This window comes from Larus michahellis, chromosome 3 (assembly GCF_964199755.1).
Source record: "Larus michahellis chromosome 3, bLarMic1.1, whole genome shotgun sequence".
Classification (NCBI taxonomy): domain Eukaryota; kingdom Metazoa; phylum Chordata; class Aves; order Charadriiformes; family Laridae; genus Larus; species Larus michahellis.
Window position 1 is genome coordinate 73,403,184 of NC_133898.1, and position 19,577 is coordinate 73,422,760.

At 39.9% G+C, this 19,577-nt stretch overlaps 1 protein-coding gene across 23 annotated transcripts in view; it reads right to left on the reverse strand.

The window, feature by feature from the left end:
• Window positions 1–19,577, reverse strand: part of NCOA7 (nuclear receptor coactivator 7) — a 99,195-nt gene that overhangs the window by 6,920 nt on the left and 72,698 nt on the right. For 12 of the 23 annotated variants that reach the window (XM_074580809.1, XM_074580811.1, XM_074580808.1 and 9 more), the window contains 7 exons: window positions 18,679–18,786; window positions 17,193–17,294; window positions 16,025–16,150; window positions 13,654–13,838; window positions 11,199–12,265; window positions 9,624–9,792; window positions 1,787–1,934 (listed from right to left, as the gene is read on the reverse strand). In XM_074580809.1, coding sequence (XP_074436910.1) covers window positions 1,787–1,934; window positions 9,624–9,792; window positions 11,199–12,265; window positions 13,654–13,838; window positions 16,025–16,150; window positions 17,193–17,294; window positions 18,679–18,786 — 1,905 coding nt within the window. The other 11 variants (XM_074580818.1, XM_074580817.1, XM_074580813.1 and 8 more) reach the window with 4 other exon arrangements.

Sequence of the window (19,577 nt, forward strand, 5' to 3'; positions counted from 1 at the left end):
ATCAGGTATTTACAGACCACACAAAGGCAGAAACAGATGAAAATAATCAACGACTACAGAAAGTGGATATACAAAATCTTTTTAAGATTTTTTTACTGAGAAAGCAAGCCGCCTGTGATGGAAATACCCTGTTAAAATTTATCTGAGTTTGGAGCACATGTTTTACTAGGACAGAAGTGCTGTATCAGATCCACGCTGTTCAAACAGGGACACAGTTCAACATACCTCCACAAAAGGTTCCTCCTGGTCAGATCTGGCGTAGTAAAGAATTCGAATATTCAAAGGCATTTGTTTCCCTTTCATCATCTATGAGTTTATTCTGCAGTATCCACTACAATTCCCTGCTCTAGTGGCAAGAGCTCTCGCCCAAAAACAGGACAGATGGCTACTGACCATGGCACGCTGTGATAAAATTGCTTATATATACTTCCCTACAATCGTACTTTCTGTTTCCCCACAAGGGAGAGTGAAACTTTCACAGTAATCATGCCCAAATTTGGACTTTCAATTGAGATTTCCTGGCAGACCTACTTTAAATTTGTAAAGCTTGAATATATTACAAATAAAAGAGACATACCTTTAAGAAGCTGATTCCAGCTAATTCTTCTCTCAATACATATTTAAATAAAACAATGAGATACAAAGCTCCCAGTGTGGCCAGATGTCTCTCCCACCTCTGTTTTTCAGATCACTGGCCCTCCTCCTTCATTTTGGTTTTATGAAAATGGCATGCAAATAACAACTGAACAGTGAAATCTAGTGCAATATATGACTGCACCCAGCTCTGAGCGAAACAAGGAATGAAGACACTTTTTTTCCCCCCCACTTGCAGTTCACAAAGTACCAACGTTAAGAAACTACAAAACCGTAGAAACAAAATCTATGTGGGATTAGAGGTGATGTTGCTACATTTCAAATGACAAGCGCCACCCCTGAGCTCTGCTTTTGAATAGAACAACATACTTTGAAGATAGAAATGGTTAAAAAAAAAAAAAAGAGGGCAGTAGAACTTTAAAGATAAGTTTATGTTTAAGACAAAGAATCAGATCACTTTTTAAATCACCATCAAGATTATTTCCCACTTAGGGATTTCTCTGTTTTTTAATTTAACCCACATCCTTAGCACAGCAAGTCCTTCAGCATTCAGAAATATCATCAGAAAATGTGTGAGAGCTTATTTCCCTTAGAAAATAGTCTTTGTATACACAAGAGACAGGCAGATAACAAACACAGGCATGCCAGGAAGTTAAAACAGATTCCAAAAGCCTGTGCATTGAAAAAGTTAAAGTCCCAGTCTAAAACCTATCCAATATTCAAACAGTATTGCTGTGTGCACCTGAGAAACAAAGGTATGGCACAACATCACATACCAATCCATTTCAACCAGCACACAGGAGTCTCTGTTGGTGTTCATGTGTCTACATGCATTTTGGAGGTTTTATTCGTAGCATATAAATACAATACAAATTTAGCAATGCTGACTACATACACCTGTAGAGTTTTGCAAAAGGCTAACATCACATAATCAAAACATTTACACAACTTCTGCTGGTTGCACACCACAGAGCTCCCAGCCTGCTCTTTCTAGGTAGGGAATAAAGGAGCACAGAAGAAATATGAGTACATTCGTGAAGACAGATACAAGCCTTGAGGAGACTTCTCTATGAAGCAGAAAGCATTATAAAGAAATACCATAAAAACCATCAAAAGAGTAGCTGCTGAGATTCTTAACAGGGGATGCACACTTGCTATGCACATGCTTCATACAATGACAGAAAGCACTCACCTCCCAGCTTTTAGTAGTGGGCTCACTGAAGAAGTTGTCTATCATGTCAAGCTCCTCTTTTTCTACCACAACAAAACCTTGCTCTTTGGCATCTTTCCCATATATTTCTGGTGACCACTGAACAAAAAATGTGTACAAGTGATCCACCCTGTAAACAGAAGAGGAAGAGACAACGGTTGTGCAGTGGTCCATGAACACAGCACTGCCATGTAGTGCTGAGGTTCTGCCCAATGACAAAGAAGGGATGCAAGTAGGATACCCGTGTACTTCCACCCTCCCATACCACACAAGGTAACAGCTCCTTCCACCTGGCAGCCTGAAGCATTTCAAGGTCTCTCTGCTTCCCATCCCCACCACATTTTTTTTTCTCCCTTTGATATACCTGCAGCCAAAGCATCATGGAAAAACTAAGTTGCTCATCCACTCCCACACAATTCGTATTAAGAGGACAAATTGTTTGGTATTAGAGCATGCTCACAAAAATTAAGTCCATAAGAAAACCTCACTTTAATTATTTAGTTTGACCTCCTGCATAAACCAAGCCGTAAGATACCATCAGTAAAGTCTGCACCACATTTCTAGCTGCCCTCTAAAAGTTATAGAGGCCAACAACAAAACAATTCTTCATTCTGTTAGAATAATGAAAACAAGCAGTTACGGACAGCTTCGCTAATGATATAGTACCAGCAGTGTATGCGCTTCCATAAATGTAGTCAGCTCTCAATCACTGTCTTTAAAGAGTTGTTCTTTGGCAACAACCATAACAAACAGTGAAGCCATTTCTAAAGAAGGAATTTATGTAGTGTATTAAAATTAAAATGAACACATGCAATTTCAAACAGGAATACGATAGTGGATCTACTGTACAAGAAGCTGAACTGCCAGCAAAAAGAAAATCAAACCCTAATTAAAGAGGGCAGATAGCAAGATAGTAAGTACTTATGACACAGGATCTTTCTCCAGCTATTTACCAGAAAGTTTTGCCTGGCAATTCCTCGATCCCTACTAACCAAGAAAAATTGTAGAGAAATTATGAAAATTTCCCTGTATTATTTCCAGTTACTTGGATCTATATATATGCACAAATAGTCTTAAAACACCATTTCAGCACTGTTGGATTCTGTTTAGGGCCACTAGTATAATTCCAGCGATCTTACCAATCAAGTCTACATTTTTTGTTCTACACTCCTACCAGTGAGGGCCAGAGTCTGATGTCAATTCTAACTGCATAAACTGACAGCCCTGAAATTGTTTCCCGCTCATGACAGCTACACTAATTCACAGTCAAAGTGAAAGGGCTTGACTCACTTTGGCCTCAAGAAATTTACATCCAATTTCCACTACCCTCAGAAAAAATAAAGGATTGACTTTGTTCATCATGGAAATGTCCTCTTAACCATGAGAAAGGAATAAATTAGCATTGCCATCAGATTTTTTACCTTCTCCTTTGCACATTCACAAATGCTTCTGTGGTGCATGGCTAACATGTTCTAGCAGAGCTTAAATTTTTGTTATCAAGTAAGAACTATCCCTGTGAAATATTTTTAACATATACAACCAAATACGGTTTTAGTACAATTGTCCTAAATTTGTGAACACCCAACATTAGTTCCTGAGGCCTCAGCAGCACCACTTCATCAAGAACAACTAAGGTAGCTAACGTTGATATCAAAGTAAAAATTTTAGCTGCTGTTCATTCCTCTGCAGCAACAGACACACGAGAGATCAAGGTAGTACTGTGCAAACAATCAGTCTTTGGGACAGTTCTTGCCAATAATTGCCTGGAAGAGACTAAAAGAGGGTCACACTCCTATTGCCATGGGTTCTCCCCTTCTTTGTGAGAAGCCACATGATTGCTTGCAAGTTTGCATAGATCTAAACACAGTGACCTATGGAAGGCACTTCTAAAAGCCTTATCATCTCATTTTAGTCAAGACCTTTTTCTTCTAACTGCAGAAGTTTTCCAACATCAATAGGTCCCACTCAGCATGCCCCATTCCTCTTTTGACTTGCTCATAGAGGCTTCGGAAAGAGCAGTATGATCATCTCTTTACTAACTAATGTGAGTTTTAACTGAAAGAGACATTTAAATTGAGCACTGCGTATTTCATGTACAGTAGTACTAGTCTGGAAAGCTAACTAAATTCCTACAAATCCCTATTAAAGAATAATAAAACTCATGGTCGCTGCTGTCTGGCTAAGATCGGTTTGAAAGCACATTCATGCAGGTGAGTGGATGAGAGCAGCATACTCTCATCTCTGAATCACAGAACATATTTAGGTTGTAAGGCACCTCTGGAGATCATCTAGGCCAGCTACTGTTTACAGTAGAGTCAATGTCCAAGACAGAGAAGGCTGCAGAGTCTTGTCCATCTGCAGTTGTGAAAATCTCCAACAGAGATTCCACAATCTCTCCAAGCAACCTGTTCCATGCATAACCAGTTCAATTTTTTTTTCCTTCTACCTAATCACAATTTCCTCCAGTGCAAGAGCATGTGATCCGAGAAGGTGCCATCCTACTTTTTTCTTGCCTGACATCCTTTTTTTCACCACGTGTCCAAAAGGAAGAGGGGAGTAACCACCACCCAAGCTGTTAGCTATGCTCTTCCTTATGTGGGCCAACAAGACATGAAGCCTTCATTATTGCAAAGACACACTGCTGACTTATGTTGAATTTGGTCTCAACTTCTCCATCTCCTTTTCTGCAGGGCTGCTCCCCAGGCCACCTATCCCCAGACTGTACCACTGCATGTACTGTTCCACCCCAGGTGCACAACTTTTCCTTTGCCTTTTCTGACCTTCCTGATGTTTCTGTCAGCCCATTCCTCTGTGTTGAGGTCCCTCTGAACAGCAGCCCTCCCCACCAATGTATGAACACTCCCCAGATTTGGCATCGTGCCCCGAAACGACAAAGTTGTAGTCTGTCCCAATGTCGCTGATGAAGGCATTAAACAGTATCAATCCCCAAGGAACACCACCTGCACCTGGCTGCCACTCAGACTATCTGTGAACCCTTTGAGCCCAATGGTCCAGTCAGTTTTTCACCCACCTGGTAGTCTAGCTGTCCAGGTCACCTCTCTACAGTTTGGCTATGAGGATACTATGGAAGCCTTACTAAGGTCACGGTAAAACAACAATCCTTTGCTCTCCCCTTGTTCGCAGAGCTAGCCATCTCAGAGATGGTTGGTAGAAAACCAATTTGCCCTTGGTAAATCTAAGATAGCTGTTCCTGATCACTTCTTGCCCTCCATGTGCTTGGGAACAGCATCTGTAAGGATGCGCTTCCTAATTTTTTCCAGGGACTGAGGTGAAGCTGACTGCCCAGTGCTCCCACAGATCCTCCTCGATTTTTCTAGAGATGGCTGCAGTACTTGTTTTTCCAATTATTAAGGACCTCTCCAAGTGATCATAACCTTTCAAAGGATGATAGAAAGCAGCCTTGCAATAACATCAACCAACTTCCTCAGTACACTCAGAATATTTCCTGTCAGGCCCCACAGACCTGTATATGCTCAGTTTATTTAAGTAGTCCATAACTAAGTTTTCCTCTACCATGGACAGATGCTAAATAAATCCAGACACGCCAAATTTAAGAAGCAGCAGCATAAAACGAGAAACAGATGACTGCAGAAATGAGGTCATTCTGAAAGGGGATGCAGAGCATCGCTCCTCTGTTAATAAAATTATTGGTGGTTATTTCCAAGCTACCAAACTGAAAAGACTGGAGACCATTTTTAAATTGAAAAAACATTGTTTGAGGAACACTTTTACAGCCAACTTGACAGCTGTGAGGAAATTTGTCCTAGAACTCAATAGCTCTTTTGGTGATCACATGCTTATGAGCATGTCATGCACTAACACGGAAATATCAATACAACATAAAATACTTGGAAAGGAATGACTTCAGAAACCTGAAGTTAATCACTCCAGAAAGAAATAGTTCAAAAGGAAAACATGATAACAGGAAACTTCTTTTTTTTAATAAATCTAGGAGACACAAATCAAAAATGAAAGAGTAAATACTGATTAAAGAGGGGACTCCCCCCCAGCTGTAGCCAGATTAAAAGGAAAGTGAATATGCTTACAAATGTGTTCACAGTAAGACACACACAGAGGGCACAAATGTAAAAAGAAAAGTTTATAGTAAAGGATATAAATTCAGTAGAAAACTAATTTTGGAGAGTATAAAACATAACACAAAGATCATGACACCAAAGAGATAAAACCAGTGTAAGGACAAAAGCCTTGTGGAGTATTTACGCTACCACATTGCTTAGTAAACTGGGCACAAGTCAGCCATGACACAAATCCAATCCATTAACAGAAGCATGGGAGAGTGATCCTTCAGCATCAGGACCATCCTAATCATCACCCCTTTATGCAAGCCCTGTGTAAGGGCACGGAAGCATCACATAGGTATTGACTCCAGCCAGTTGTGTTGCAAGTTCTTCCAGATCTCAGCTTCAGCCACATTAACTACAGGGTATTATGCTCTAGATACTAACAGATACTAACACGAGTCACGACCAAGCAACATCTTGCTCCACAAAAGGAAATCCCATAGAAACAGTAACAAAAACCAAACCAGAACTCACCCAACTCCCCAAACCAAACAAAACAAAAAAATCAATGGGACAGGAAGCTAAGACTGAAAAAGAGAAGCAAGGCTCAACCCCTGTTACTTTTCCTCCTTGAAAATCTGCCTGCTCTCAAAAAAGGAACTTCCAAAAAAGAGATGCCCTCTCAGCAGCATGATCTCAGTGCAACACCTTTTCCATCAACATCAATGCAAATTACACATTCACAAACCAAACCTGTCTGCCAAATTTATATTATAGATAATCAGTCAGATTTACTTCTTGACTGAAGAACTAGTCAATGCTAAAATGAGGAAGTTATTTGTTAGGACACATAAACAAAGAAATTCTGTGTTACTATCTCTGTCCCAGTGCAAAGCATTTTCCTCTGCAAAATCTTGAGGAAATCTGTGACATAATTACTGACCTACTACTACTCAAAATTTATTAGGGTGGAAAATCTACATACCTTTTAAACATAAATCCATGTAGAGCACACACAGACTTACCCTCTAATACTGTAAACTATACCCATTGCAAGACTTCTCAGCAAAAAAATAAATCAATCTCTCTATTGGTGTCCAAACCCACGGGCGCCTCTCTGCTCAGCTGAACCCAACAAGAAGCTGCCCTAGACTGAGTAATCTCTAGTAATCTGTATATAAGGCAACTTGAGATGTCCATCTCCCCTCTTACGTGTCAAGGCGAGCACCACTGTGATCAAGCAGGCTGTGCAATGCAGCCCTATAGTCATTGATTAACTCAGCCGTGCTGTGTGTGTTATGGGGCAACTCACGCCGAGACACTCTGAGCACCCACAAAGCCACGTAGGGAGAGAGAAAACCCACAACGGCTGCAAAAGGCAAATGACACATAAAACTTCTTGACAGCCTTTATAAAGAATATCAGCCTAACGGTCTTCTCTCTGTATTAATAATGTTTCCAGAGGCTTCCATTAAAAAAAAAAACAAAAAACCCACCATTAAAATTTTAAAAGGTAAGTATGTCTCCCCCCTAGTGTGGTTTTCCCGCAGCCTGCCAAGGGCAGGAAAGCAGCAGCAGTCTGCACTGATGGAAGAGCGGAGGGCTACAGGGCCCAGGCTGAAAATGGAGCCATTTTCACAACTGATGTCAGAAGCTGCTGTAACAGAAAACATTAAGAGATCACGGGAAAGTGTAATTAAATGCAAATGAGAGGAAGATTTAACTTACACAGTGATTATAAACATGCATGCCAATTTCTTCACAATCTCAATCCAGGTTTAGTTTGTTTGGCTTAGTGTTGGGTTTGTGTTTTGGTTTTTTTAATTACTACGAAACATTAAGATGCTGCACAGGCTACTGTGACTGCACTGAACAGAAAAGTGTTTTATTTATGCTGCTTTTTTGGCCAATGAGATAAGAGTGGTATTCTTGATATTTTCATACCTGAATATAAATTGCATTCCAAATGTTTTTAAGTTTAGTAAATTATTTTGATACATTGTATCAAAAATACATTGCAAAGATATCCCAAGTGACCTACTGTCCATGGCACTTCCAAGATCCAACACTGATAATTATATACTTACTATACAACACTGGTGCAAGAATATCACCAGCAGGTAGGAAGCAATGCAATTTGCTTTGGAAAGGCATCTGAGAGTTTAGAGAAAACAGTGACTTTTTAGGAAAAGACATGTCTTGCACCAATACAAAGGAGTGGGTCTCACATCTAATTTTTGCCCCAAGTTCTACATGATCTTTTATGCACCCCTGCAGTGTTAAAACAGGTATGCGTGAATAGCGCCAAAACGACCCAATCTTATACTACGTTCACCACTAATTTGATCAAGATCTGAACAGCAGCCCTGACAGCAAAGATCTGGCCTGTCAGCCAGCACAGCCAGGTGCTGTGGCAACAGCTCACTGCAGAAATTACTTTTTCCTCATTCTAAAAACTGAAGTATAAACCAGGTGTCAACACTTCAGTTTATATATGGGTTAGGTCCCCTCACGATTGAGAAAATGACAAATAGAGAAGCTGTTTTGCAAGTTTGTAGTAAGAAGCTTAATAGATTTACCTGTTGCACAAAGCAATGATCAGAGGTGACCTCACTTCAGCTCAGCAGCTTTATTCAACATTAGATACGCTATCCCCAAAACTGACCTTGTGTTATATTACAGCATCACCCCAACTCCTTGAAGTATTTACTCACACTTCAACCTAGAATTTTCTGAACCTGCCCTTTTGCAATCCCTGAAGAGCCAAGGACTCGGTTCAGCAGATAGCTTTTGGTTTACTTGCTATCTCCAGCTACACTCCCGATGGCCACATTCCAGCTGGATTAAACCTCTCCCCCTCCTCCCCTGGGTCAGCAACTTCCACACTACTGGTCTTCTCAAAACACTCATTTCTAAAATACAAGAAATAAGCACTTAAATGAACACACATGCTACAAATTTGAAAATAAAACATACTGAAAAATTATTTTAAAAAAGAAAAAAACCTGACTGCATCTTAAAGAGCAATCTCTGAGATTAATCACCAGTTCAGAGTCTTCACTCCTGGTATCTAATTCACCGGAAGTGTGATCACTGATTTCCCTATTTTGGTTCATCAAAAGACTGGAGAGTTGCTCTAGCTGCCGTCTAGCAAAAGAAGGACGAGGGATTTGATTCCTCACAGCCAGTGAAAATTCTCGGGTGATTTATGTGGAAAATTACAGGCCTTCACTTTTTTTTTTCTTTTTGCTGTAGTACTATTTATGCATACATACACATCTATAGGCACATAAAACATTTAACAGGTTTTATCACGAAGGTTTTTTTATGGGCCTGAAGGCTGACAGCCACACCCGTTCAGTTTGGAGTCTCTCCCTTTCCCACATCGTGCCCTTTGCTCATGTGAAACCCTGGTTTTTTTAGCACTGGCACCTTAGTGGGTTCCTTGCCTCTCCTGACAGTGCTCCCCTTTCCCTCACTTCCTAGGCTATGGCCAAAACCCACGTCAGCCCCCAGTGCTTTTATTGTATGTTATCCCTTTTTTTATCTTCCAAGTAGCATGTGATTCCTTTTTCCTTCCCACTGGGAGCCATATTAGACAGCAACAAGCACTGCTTTATCTCTCTGGCATACAATGAAACGAGGGTACTCCTCTCATCTCAGCATCCTTGCTGCATTTCACACCTTGGACCACATAGGGAAAGTCAGATTCAACTCTAGAAAGCACCACACATTAAGAAAAAAAAAATTTTTTTGTACTATGCACTGCATCTTACCTTTCCCGAGGAACAGCAAACCAGTACTCTGGTTGCTTTATCTTTTTACTGTACTGTTGAGACATGGTGGTGCTCTGAGATGCAAAGGACTTTCTCATGGGCTTGCCTACTTTAATGCACAGAAACATTGGAGGAGTCTTGCTCTTCTCCTCTTTTGAAGGAAGCATATCTGAATGAGAGACAAAAGAAAGGGGCTGCTTACAGGAAAGTACAAATACTGCAGCTGGTAAAACATTGTCACAAAGATTAATAACCTCGTGCAAAGGAATACTCAGAGGCACCTACACAGAATTAAACCTGACATGTCATTCAATAACAAAACTGGTTTAATAAATCCTTATTTCATCCTAAACTGTGGCTATTTATTCCCATTTCATCACAGCCTGTATTCCCCCTCAGCTGTACAGCATAACCCTGTAAAGCAAATCAGTAAGGTGATCAGGCTGGGTGCAAACTGCAACATGAAGCAGGCAAGTAAAGGGGGCTGCATTTGAGTGGGTCCAGGAAACCGATCTGCGCACGTGCGCACACACACACCACCCAATCAGTTCCTCAACTCTGATAGTCAGACAGCCATACAAACACCTCTTGCCTGCACAAGACAGTCAATGCTAGTGTGACAAAAAAAAAATATTATGTATTAAACTATAGCCTTAATCACACTGAAGTTGCCTTATTCATTTTAGTACACATACAGCCATTTACTTTTTTTCTCTCCCAGTAAGAACGATCAGTAAATACAACTAGTGAGATATAAACCCTTCCAAAAGAGGGAAAAGTCATTTTAAGAAAACAATTTTTAAAATCAAGACTTCCACTCTAATCATCCCCCACCACCCAATACCAATCACGGGTATGTCCACTGGTTCATTAAACTACCAAGAAAGGAGTGCTTCAGGATGGACGAGTGCTTAGAGGCACTGGGCTGTAGTAGAAGTAGTAATACGTGTACATGCTATTTAAACTGAGATTTCATTTTGTACACGCTTTCCAGCAACAGCCTGAATTTTATTTATGATAACCCAATGACCAATCAGGACAAAATGATCGGTCAATAAGACTCTACCTATACTCCTCTTTATCACTTCTTTAAGGGTTTCCATAGTATGAAAGACACTACACAGATGCAAGTAGTGCCAAGAATACTTTGGTACCCCCTTTACCACAATGCACTACTACTTTGCGTAGAAATACAGAAATACACTGACAGACTTCACTGAAGCAACAGAAGTTACCAATACGGAGTGACAATTCCTAGGCCATGAGGTGTCCCTGTCAATACTGCAACTAACCTTCTTAAAGCCAGTAAACAGAGGTGAAGATTATATAAACAGTGATCACTGAACACGGAAAGAGCACAAAAGCTACATTATCAAACTAGAACCTTAGTGAATTTGAAGGTTTTTTTTTTCTTCTAAATAGCAGATAATATGAAAATATAATATTGGAGAGTTAAAAAAGAAAAGACTAGGTATTATAGAAAGAGGAAATTTAGAGCAGGCGTCTGTCAATTCAAAGGTTACCGTCATAACGCTGTCCGAGTCTCAGAGGCAACAAGGATAACCAGAGACCTACCTTCAATTGGCACTTGAATTTTCTGCAGCAGCCACAGTCTGATTTCTGATTGATTGTCTAACTGCGTTTCTTGACAGGTCTTGTCTACAGCTGGTACTAATGAAGAGTCCACAGACTCTTTCAGATCCTTTTCCTCTGCTGCTGCTGAGCTGATTTCTAATGAAGGTGCTTTCCTTTCAACACAGCAGGAATCAAGCTCCATACTTTTAACTGTATGGACTTCATTAGCTTGGGACTTTGAACAGCTAAGTGTAAGGTCTATACCAATTGCTTTATTGTTTTCACCTTTCTGGATTTCAGCCTTGTGTAAGTCTTCAGATGACTGAGACCCATTCCCATCTTTATTGAGGTAAAATTCAATAAGTTTATCTTTCTCTAGCTCTTTCTTAGTGTCCAATGCAGTCTCCACCTTACCTGTCGGGGAACTCATACATTTGTTTACTTCTGGAATAACATCTTGCTTTTCACACAGCTCTAAGTCTAAGTCAGCTTTAGGTTCAACACTGTCCTTTTTTTCCAAGGAATCAACTGTCAAGTGCTCCTGGACTTCTGTAGTGGGTTTGGTTACCTGCTGCTTAGTTCTCCCCAACTCCCTGGGGTGAGCCAGCAAGCCTTCCATTACTGAGATTTTCCTGTCCAACCCTTTATCCATACGAGATGACGTCTTTTCCAGTTCAATGAAGTCATCCTCTCCTTCTCCCAAAAGGGATTTTTCTTTGGTTTTAATGTCTGAAGCATTTTTTTCCCCAGAAGGCTCCTTTGCACATGGATCCACAGAAGACTTTTCCAAACATTCAGTGGCAGTGATGTTGTTGGGAAACTCCAGTGACTTTGGCTTGATTGAGCCTGTACTCTCAGACGACTTAAGAACTTCAAAATCAGCAGACTTTTCCTTATCCGAAGGCTTTATCTGTTTGGCATCCAGAGCTATGGAGGGATCCCCATTCTGCTGCCTCTTTTCCTTGCTAAGGGATTTGAATTTGCTGAAAGGATTGATATCTTTCTCAGAGGATAGGTCTTCCCATTCTCCTGGCCTGTACAGAGGACAAAGATCCTTTGGTATGTCACTGTCAGGGAAAATGATGGATGTATATAGGATGTTAAAAGCAAAATGGAAACAGAAAAAAAATGGAAAGAAAAAATAAATCATATACCAACTTAAGCTCTGAAACTCAATGAAAAATTACCTTCTCCAAAATAAACATATATCAGTGGAAGTAAGTGACTTTAAAGAAAATGGAGAAAAATGTGGAAAGGATAATACCGAAATAAAATGAGTAAACCACCTGGCAGAATATGCCACATGGGTGAAGAAATGGTACACACGTAATAACAATGTGCAAGTCATCAGAGGTTCTGTAACCAAAAAACCACAGGACATGTATTTAGCTGTTGGAATTTCATTCATACCATATTAGTATTGTTATTTCCCACACCTGACAATGAGTCAACCTCTAACACCATCCATTCTTCTTTAGTCAGTACAGATGTATTTTTGAGAAGAATGCAAGTCAGAGATAAGCCATATCCTGTTTGAACATGTTTACTGCACAACAGTAACAGGCGACAGAGCTTTCTTTTTCCTTTTATTTTTTTTCTCCATTAATTAAATGTACTGTTTGAATGCAGACTTCCCCAAAGATTTCTTTTTAAAGCAGGACAACCATAAAATATTTCAAAATAGGAAATTCTTAAAAACTTAACAGCATACAACTTGAGCTCTTAATTGCTGCTAAGAAGTCTGAGGTAAATGAGAATACAAGATTCTCATCACTTAGAAGTTACTAAATGCTCTAATAATGAGCGTAACAAGTATCTGGGAACTTTTTCTTGAAATGAGAAAATGGAGGGAAGTAGACAAATTTCACTTATCAAACAGGTGTTACCTATCAGGGCAAAACCTTGCTTAGAACAAATATACAAGTGGTGCCTAGACTACCCCAAAGTATTCCACCTCACAAAGTCTATTATGTATTATATATGATAACTATCAAGCATTTCTGGTTCTGAAGTGGAAGTATTCCACAGACTGGTATTTCTGTAAGTTGTGAAGATGGCAGTTAAGGTGCTGTTATCTTCCAAAATTTTAAGTACTCCTCTTAGAACAATCCTGGTAACACAAAAAACGTTCCAAATCTAACCCTCTTCACGGAAATAACTCTACAGACAAGTTAGTGCAAGATCCCAACCATGGCATGCCACCAGTGCTTTTAATTACTCCTTTGCACTTTGGTTCTCATATTTATGACCCATTTCTCTTTAGTGCCACTGAAGTGTTCTAAAAGGAAAGCAGAAGAACAACACATGCGAATCATTCCTTTGCTGGCACTTTCCTCCCCTGGTTTGTTTTATTCTGCTGAATTAAAGCTCCTTCCCTCCATTCCACCTTCCCCACCTTCTCCATGACCCTTACTGAAAATCTGTAAACATAATTTCAGGGAAGAACACTCCTTACGATGGCAACGCGTCTTTAATCTTCATGTGAGAGATGTCATTGTAGAGAGCTATTGAGACAACCTCCTCCATGGGGCAGATGAGCCCATACTCTTCACAGCCATTCTCAATTACCAGAGGATCAGATTTATGTGGGTCAAACATGATATTGTTTGGAGTTACTATCATGACTCCTCCAACTACACCCTAAAAGAGGAGAAATAAGAGTTAGCACATCACATGTAATTCACTTATTTGGTATTGAATTTTAGGCTACAATCCTAAAAAGAAAAACCTCTCCTGCATCTTTATACCCTGTCATGCAATGTCTGCTAACAAAACATTTTGTTTTCCATCACATCAAGTCATGACATTGTAAGGCGAGCAAAGAAAAAACTACTTGGTAACACTCAAGTTCCTGGCTGATAAGAAAGAACATCTGAACTATTCAGCTTTCAGTGCTAGCTGCTACAAGCTGAAACTGCAGATTGTTAAACAATCTCAGACAAAATAGATTAGTGGATTTATTCTAGATACAGGCACCTTCACTTGATACATGAATTCATATGCAACCATTACACCTGAAGGCAGTCTTGCTCATGTAAATGTCAAGGTTACTATGCTAAGCTACATTATAAATTTCCTTAATCTACTCTCACAGAGATACATGCAGAAAACTTGTATATATAGGGACCTGATATGAAACAGCTTCTCCCCAGTCTAGAAGCAACCCACCACTCTTCAAGGTTTACAAAGCAGATTTCCCATGTCGTGCTCTTATACCCTCTCTTCCAGATGAGCTACAAAATTCAACAGACCAACTCAGAAGCTGTGTGTAAATCATGACATCTGACAAATAGGGGCCACAGATCAACAGGAATGATCTACACTGTAGATACTATTAATTAGCCAAGGTCATCTGCAAGGCAAGCCAAGGAAGGCTAAACAAATGGCAGGTAAAGGACCACAAGCTTGGTTTGTTGTTTTTGTTTTGTTTTGTTTTTTAAACTGGGAGATGCCAAGCTGATGGCTTGGCAGTGGCAAGTTAGTACATGTGTGCCTGCTCCTTTGTAAAGCAAAGTCCGTATGTATTTCCCATTTGCTTCTCTCGTATGACTCACATTCGCATGCCTGGTTTGTGTTTGGATGAAAGAATCAAAACCAAGTGCAGAGGCTTCTCCCAAAGGTATGTAACTCTATTTAGCCAGAAGAGCAATACATCAGTAGGCTGTACTTCCTACCCAGCCGCTGCAGGAAGCAAGGCAACAAGGGATTTTTAGCTACACTGGCAAAGAAGCCGTCCCACTTTTGATTTTCTGACTGCAAATTTTTCAGTCCTACAGCCATAAAATTGGCGATCCCTATCCTCTGCACCTAGCAAGCATCACATAACAAAGCAACAGGATTGCTCTAATTTACATTCAAGACATCAAGTAGCCCTCTGTTACTTTCTACACAATAGCAGACTAAAAAATTGCAGAGCAGTTAAATACAGTCTACATCCACTCAATGCGAAAAGCAGACAAGAACTGCAGGTGTAAACACATCCATCTTACAAAAGTCAGGACTACGGGAAAAATAGGTTTAAACTACAATGGTTAGCATCTCAGTGTTATAAATTCCAGAGAACTTGAAAACCCCAAAATGCAGACATCTAACTGAAACCAGAGTCAACAAGATATATCAAAGCAGACAGTTCAAGACAACAGTGTCCTGCAAGCTTGAGAAGAAGAGAGGCTTAAAATACTGCCCAAGCTTTGTGCATTTGCTTCTAAAACAGATGCTGTAAAATTTAGGGTTGCAGTCCCAGTGGGAACACATATGTTACAAGAATGCTTGCTAGAAAAAGAAAGGAAAGAAAGGTTGTATCATGCAATATTTATCTTTTCATTAGGGTTTTCATAACATTCATTAGCAAGTGCACGCAACGTGGACGTATTTGGAAACACTAAAGTTAAAATTTAGCTTAAAGTCATAAATGAAACAGGTAGGCATGTGCTCGTTTTATAAAGCTGTTGCACAATTTGATGGAACTGGACAACTAATCCTGACACGTCATAACTCTGAAGTGCAATTTTCTCTGTGTATCTAGCAATATACTCTTAAACAGATAATTCTGGGAAGACGTGGTAAGGGAATGAAGATGGGTAGGATAGAAGAGCTATTCTTTCATAAAGTAATTATCATAACAGATGAAATAATTAAAAGAACAAAATGATACAGCATATTACCACGGTACCAATGCACACAGCAGCTATAAAGTTACCATAACAATTACATTCTTTACAAACACAGAGCACGTTTGACTCTCCCAGTATTCACCTCTCACTTATCCAAAGAGATTTTGCTTTTAAAGAATCCCATACAATGCCCAAAAGCCAGGTTTCACCTACCTTACCATCTGTGAAGTAACGACAATTCATTTTTAAAAATTTGACAACCACAGGCTCATCCTCTTCTGAAGTAGAGGACAGGACTCTCTCAACTGGTTTGAAGGCCTTTCTTGCCAAATCAGCATCCTTAAAAAAAGAAGAGTTCAGTGCAGAGCAGCAGGACCAGAATCGTATACTTTTAGATTTTGGGGAACTGTAAGACCAGCTTCAACCAACTATTTTCCTTTTGCTTAAGGAATAAAAAGTGGTGGTCACGTATGTATGTATGTATGCTTTACACAGTATCCTCGATGGAAGAAAAACCTCAATACAAATACCAGGCAAGAAATTAAAAAATGCCAAGGCAAGCCAGCTAATGGAATTTCAATGAGATATTCTCATTAAGAGAGGGCCAGTCCTACCACCTCATCCACACCAAAGACCTCTGCACACAGTGCACTAGTGTGATTCCCCAGGCACATGGCACAGAGGTGTAAGACCAAGGTTAAACAGTTATTCACTCCAGCATTCTCTCCACTTTTTGACAGTTATGGATTTGAAATGTCTAATTGTTTTAACATCAGCAGATGAACAGCCAAACTCCTAAAACTACTATCTAAAATCATCATGGTCAATCACCTTTCTAAGGAAAATGAAGTATCAGCTATGCCAAGGCCTTTCACAAAGATTAAATCCAGCAGTCTTGTGTATATAAGACAAGTCTATATATGGGTACCACCGTAACACACTTAACTAGAAAGAAACTGACTGCTCAGACTAAGCTAACAGCCTCCATGTTCCAGGATCCCAATGCAGGATCAAGGCTCTGGACTGCAGAGCAGCATAGAAATCTCCAGAGTGAAACACTAAATAATTCTTCATATTTAACTTTCTATTCTTTAAAAACTATAGACTACACCATTTTCCATTGCTTTGGTAGACTGTGGGCCCAACTGAACTTGTACTGGGTTTCTACACTCAGACTGAATTCCCTTCATTTGGCATATTTTAAAGAGATGGCAAATTTTGCAGTATAGCAAATTAAGACTGATGTTACTCAATATTAACAACACCACACATAGGGTCTGAACTGTAACCTCAAAAACCTGCTATTTACATAGCCCTGAATCTCAGCTTCAGAGTCAGAAATTTTGTGAGCAAAAGACCAGTCAACCAACGTTTGACTTACAGGGAGTTTATCATATTCAGCATCTGACGATGAAGGAGAAACGGGAGCACCGGGACTGAAAGAAGACAGTTTTGCAGCACTTGCTTCTGGCACAAAGAGAATCTAAATACAAACACATACATCAAAACGGCTTTAGAAAGTTACTCACTATAAACTCTACATTCTACTAGAAAGACAACCCAATATTGATCACTTGCAATTGCAATGCACTCCTTAACAACTTCTTATTCTGGAGTCCTTCTTCATAGGTGGTGATGGCAGAGCACATACAGGTCTAATGAATTACAGGATCTAGCTCTACATTTTGTTTTGCAGCACAGGCAAGAAAATAAAACGTTTCCCACAGAATGAGGACCTCCTCTTTTTTTCCCCCAAAGTTACAATCCCAGGTTTCCTTGCAACTATCACAACTACAAAGTAACTGTAAAATGACTATTAACAGTCATTAACTCGTAACAGCAACCTCTGGTCCAAAGAGAAGGCCAGTGTTGAAGATGGGGGATTTTTAGTGGTAGAAGTTTGCTAGAGGTTGTCTGTTTCCAAAAACATACTTGCATCTAGAAATTTGAGAGAATATTCCTTACGTGAACCAGCATTGTACCATCATGTACTACATTTAAAAGTGTAATACGCTAATACACACGTATATAAAAATATAACGCTTTGTTTGAATTTTCACATTCACTTACAGTGAACATCCCAGATTTTTAGTACAGCAGTACTAAAACTGCAGTACAGCTTTGGACCTCCACCCCAAATAAAAACAGAGAGCCATTTGTCACAAGTGTCAGAGCAAAGATACTTCTAAAGTTAAAAAAAAATGTTCACAGTATAGTTTTAAACTAAAAACGTTCAGAAAAATAAAAGCCTTTTGCTTATCCCAGCTGTTGTCTGCTGGGTATCCTTATGCAAGTCTTGCCACCTCCTTCTGCCTCAGTTGCCCCATCTGCAAATCATGACACTTCAATCTGTTCATGTCTGTGAAGCAGAAGTAGAGATCTGCTCTTCATGAACCAGGTGTTAGCCTTCACATTTGCATTTCCATTACATGACTCTCCCAAAAACAGTCTATCTCCATTTATTTCTCATCTTACAGGAGACTGATTCATCCCCAATGTAATGGCAAAGAGCCATTCCAATTACTGTATCTAACTCTCTAATTCTTTAATGTATTATATATAGCATTTATCTAGGCTTCCCAAGAATTCTACTCTCTTGCAACAGCTACATTACCCTCTTGAGCTTCAGAGTTATCTTTAGGCTTTAATGACAGCAAATAAATAACAGAAGTCAGATACGGCAATTACAAAGCTCACCCCACAACTCCAGGTAACAATCTAGCGAGTTCCCCTTTGAGGGATTTAAACTACTGTCCATTATCCTTGTATACAAATATTTAAAAGACACATGAAAGTAGTAAAAAGCTTTTAAATACATAGCAAATAATCAGGTTTCGGGTATAAAAAAAAAACCATAAAAGATTTACCTGGCCTGGCACAATCGTCTGCGTGAAAAGCTTATTGAGCTCCACAAGCTTGTTTGGGGTGATGTTAAACTTTAATGCTATGCTGTTTATGGTGTCCTGGTTTCCAGCCTGAAGAAAAAGTTGAAGCTTAAGATACCATAGTGAACACATTCAGCACACCAGCTGAACTAAAGCCATCTAACAAACTGTTTGCAGGGAATAGATTTGAAGATCTCAACACACCCTCTGTTTAATAGCTTACATGATAAGCCAGTATTAATAAAAAGAAAAAACTATTCTCTCGTACTATAAAGTAGATAAAACGGAGAGGTGTTATAGATGTCCCTCTCCTTTTCTCATAAAACTTCAAAGCAGCACCACCTTATTTACAACTGGTCTGGCAAGTGGCGAAAGCACACGCACTGGAAAGTTTATTACACAGTCAGCAGTTGCGGCACGTCAGGCATTTGTGCTGTTCCCAGCTGGGACACTCGCCTCCCACAGTTGCTCTGTGCGATGGAGGGCAGGGTTCAGGGACCTGGCCGGCTCACACAGAGACCTTCTGGGCAGAGCCAGTTCTCTGAGCTGCCACAGCAGCACACTGCCACCCTGCTCCAGCTTGAAGAGGTCTCACATCATCTCAAGAGCAAGCACAGGCCAAACACTTGATGACTTAAGCAACACTGTGGAATGGAAGTATTTTTCAAAATAACAGAACTGATTACTAAAGAGTCATGGTGCCAAGGTCAAAATAAGACTGGCAGCTGTGAGAAGAGGCAGAGGACCTGGGCTGAACACTAGTTCAGGACATGAGCCTCACTCTTCCCACATAATGATATCAGGCGCAATCCCTATTGAGATAAGTACAAGTTGCAACCAGTATTCGCTTAGTGCTTTTAGTTTTGTGCCACTGGCTCCCT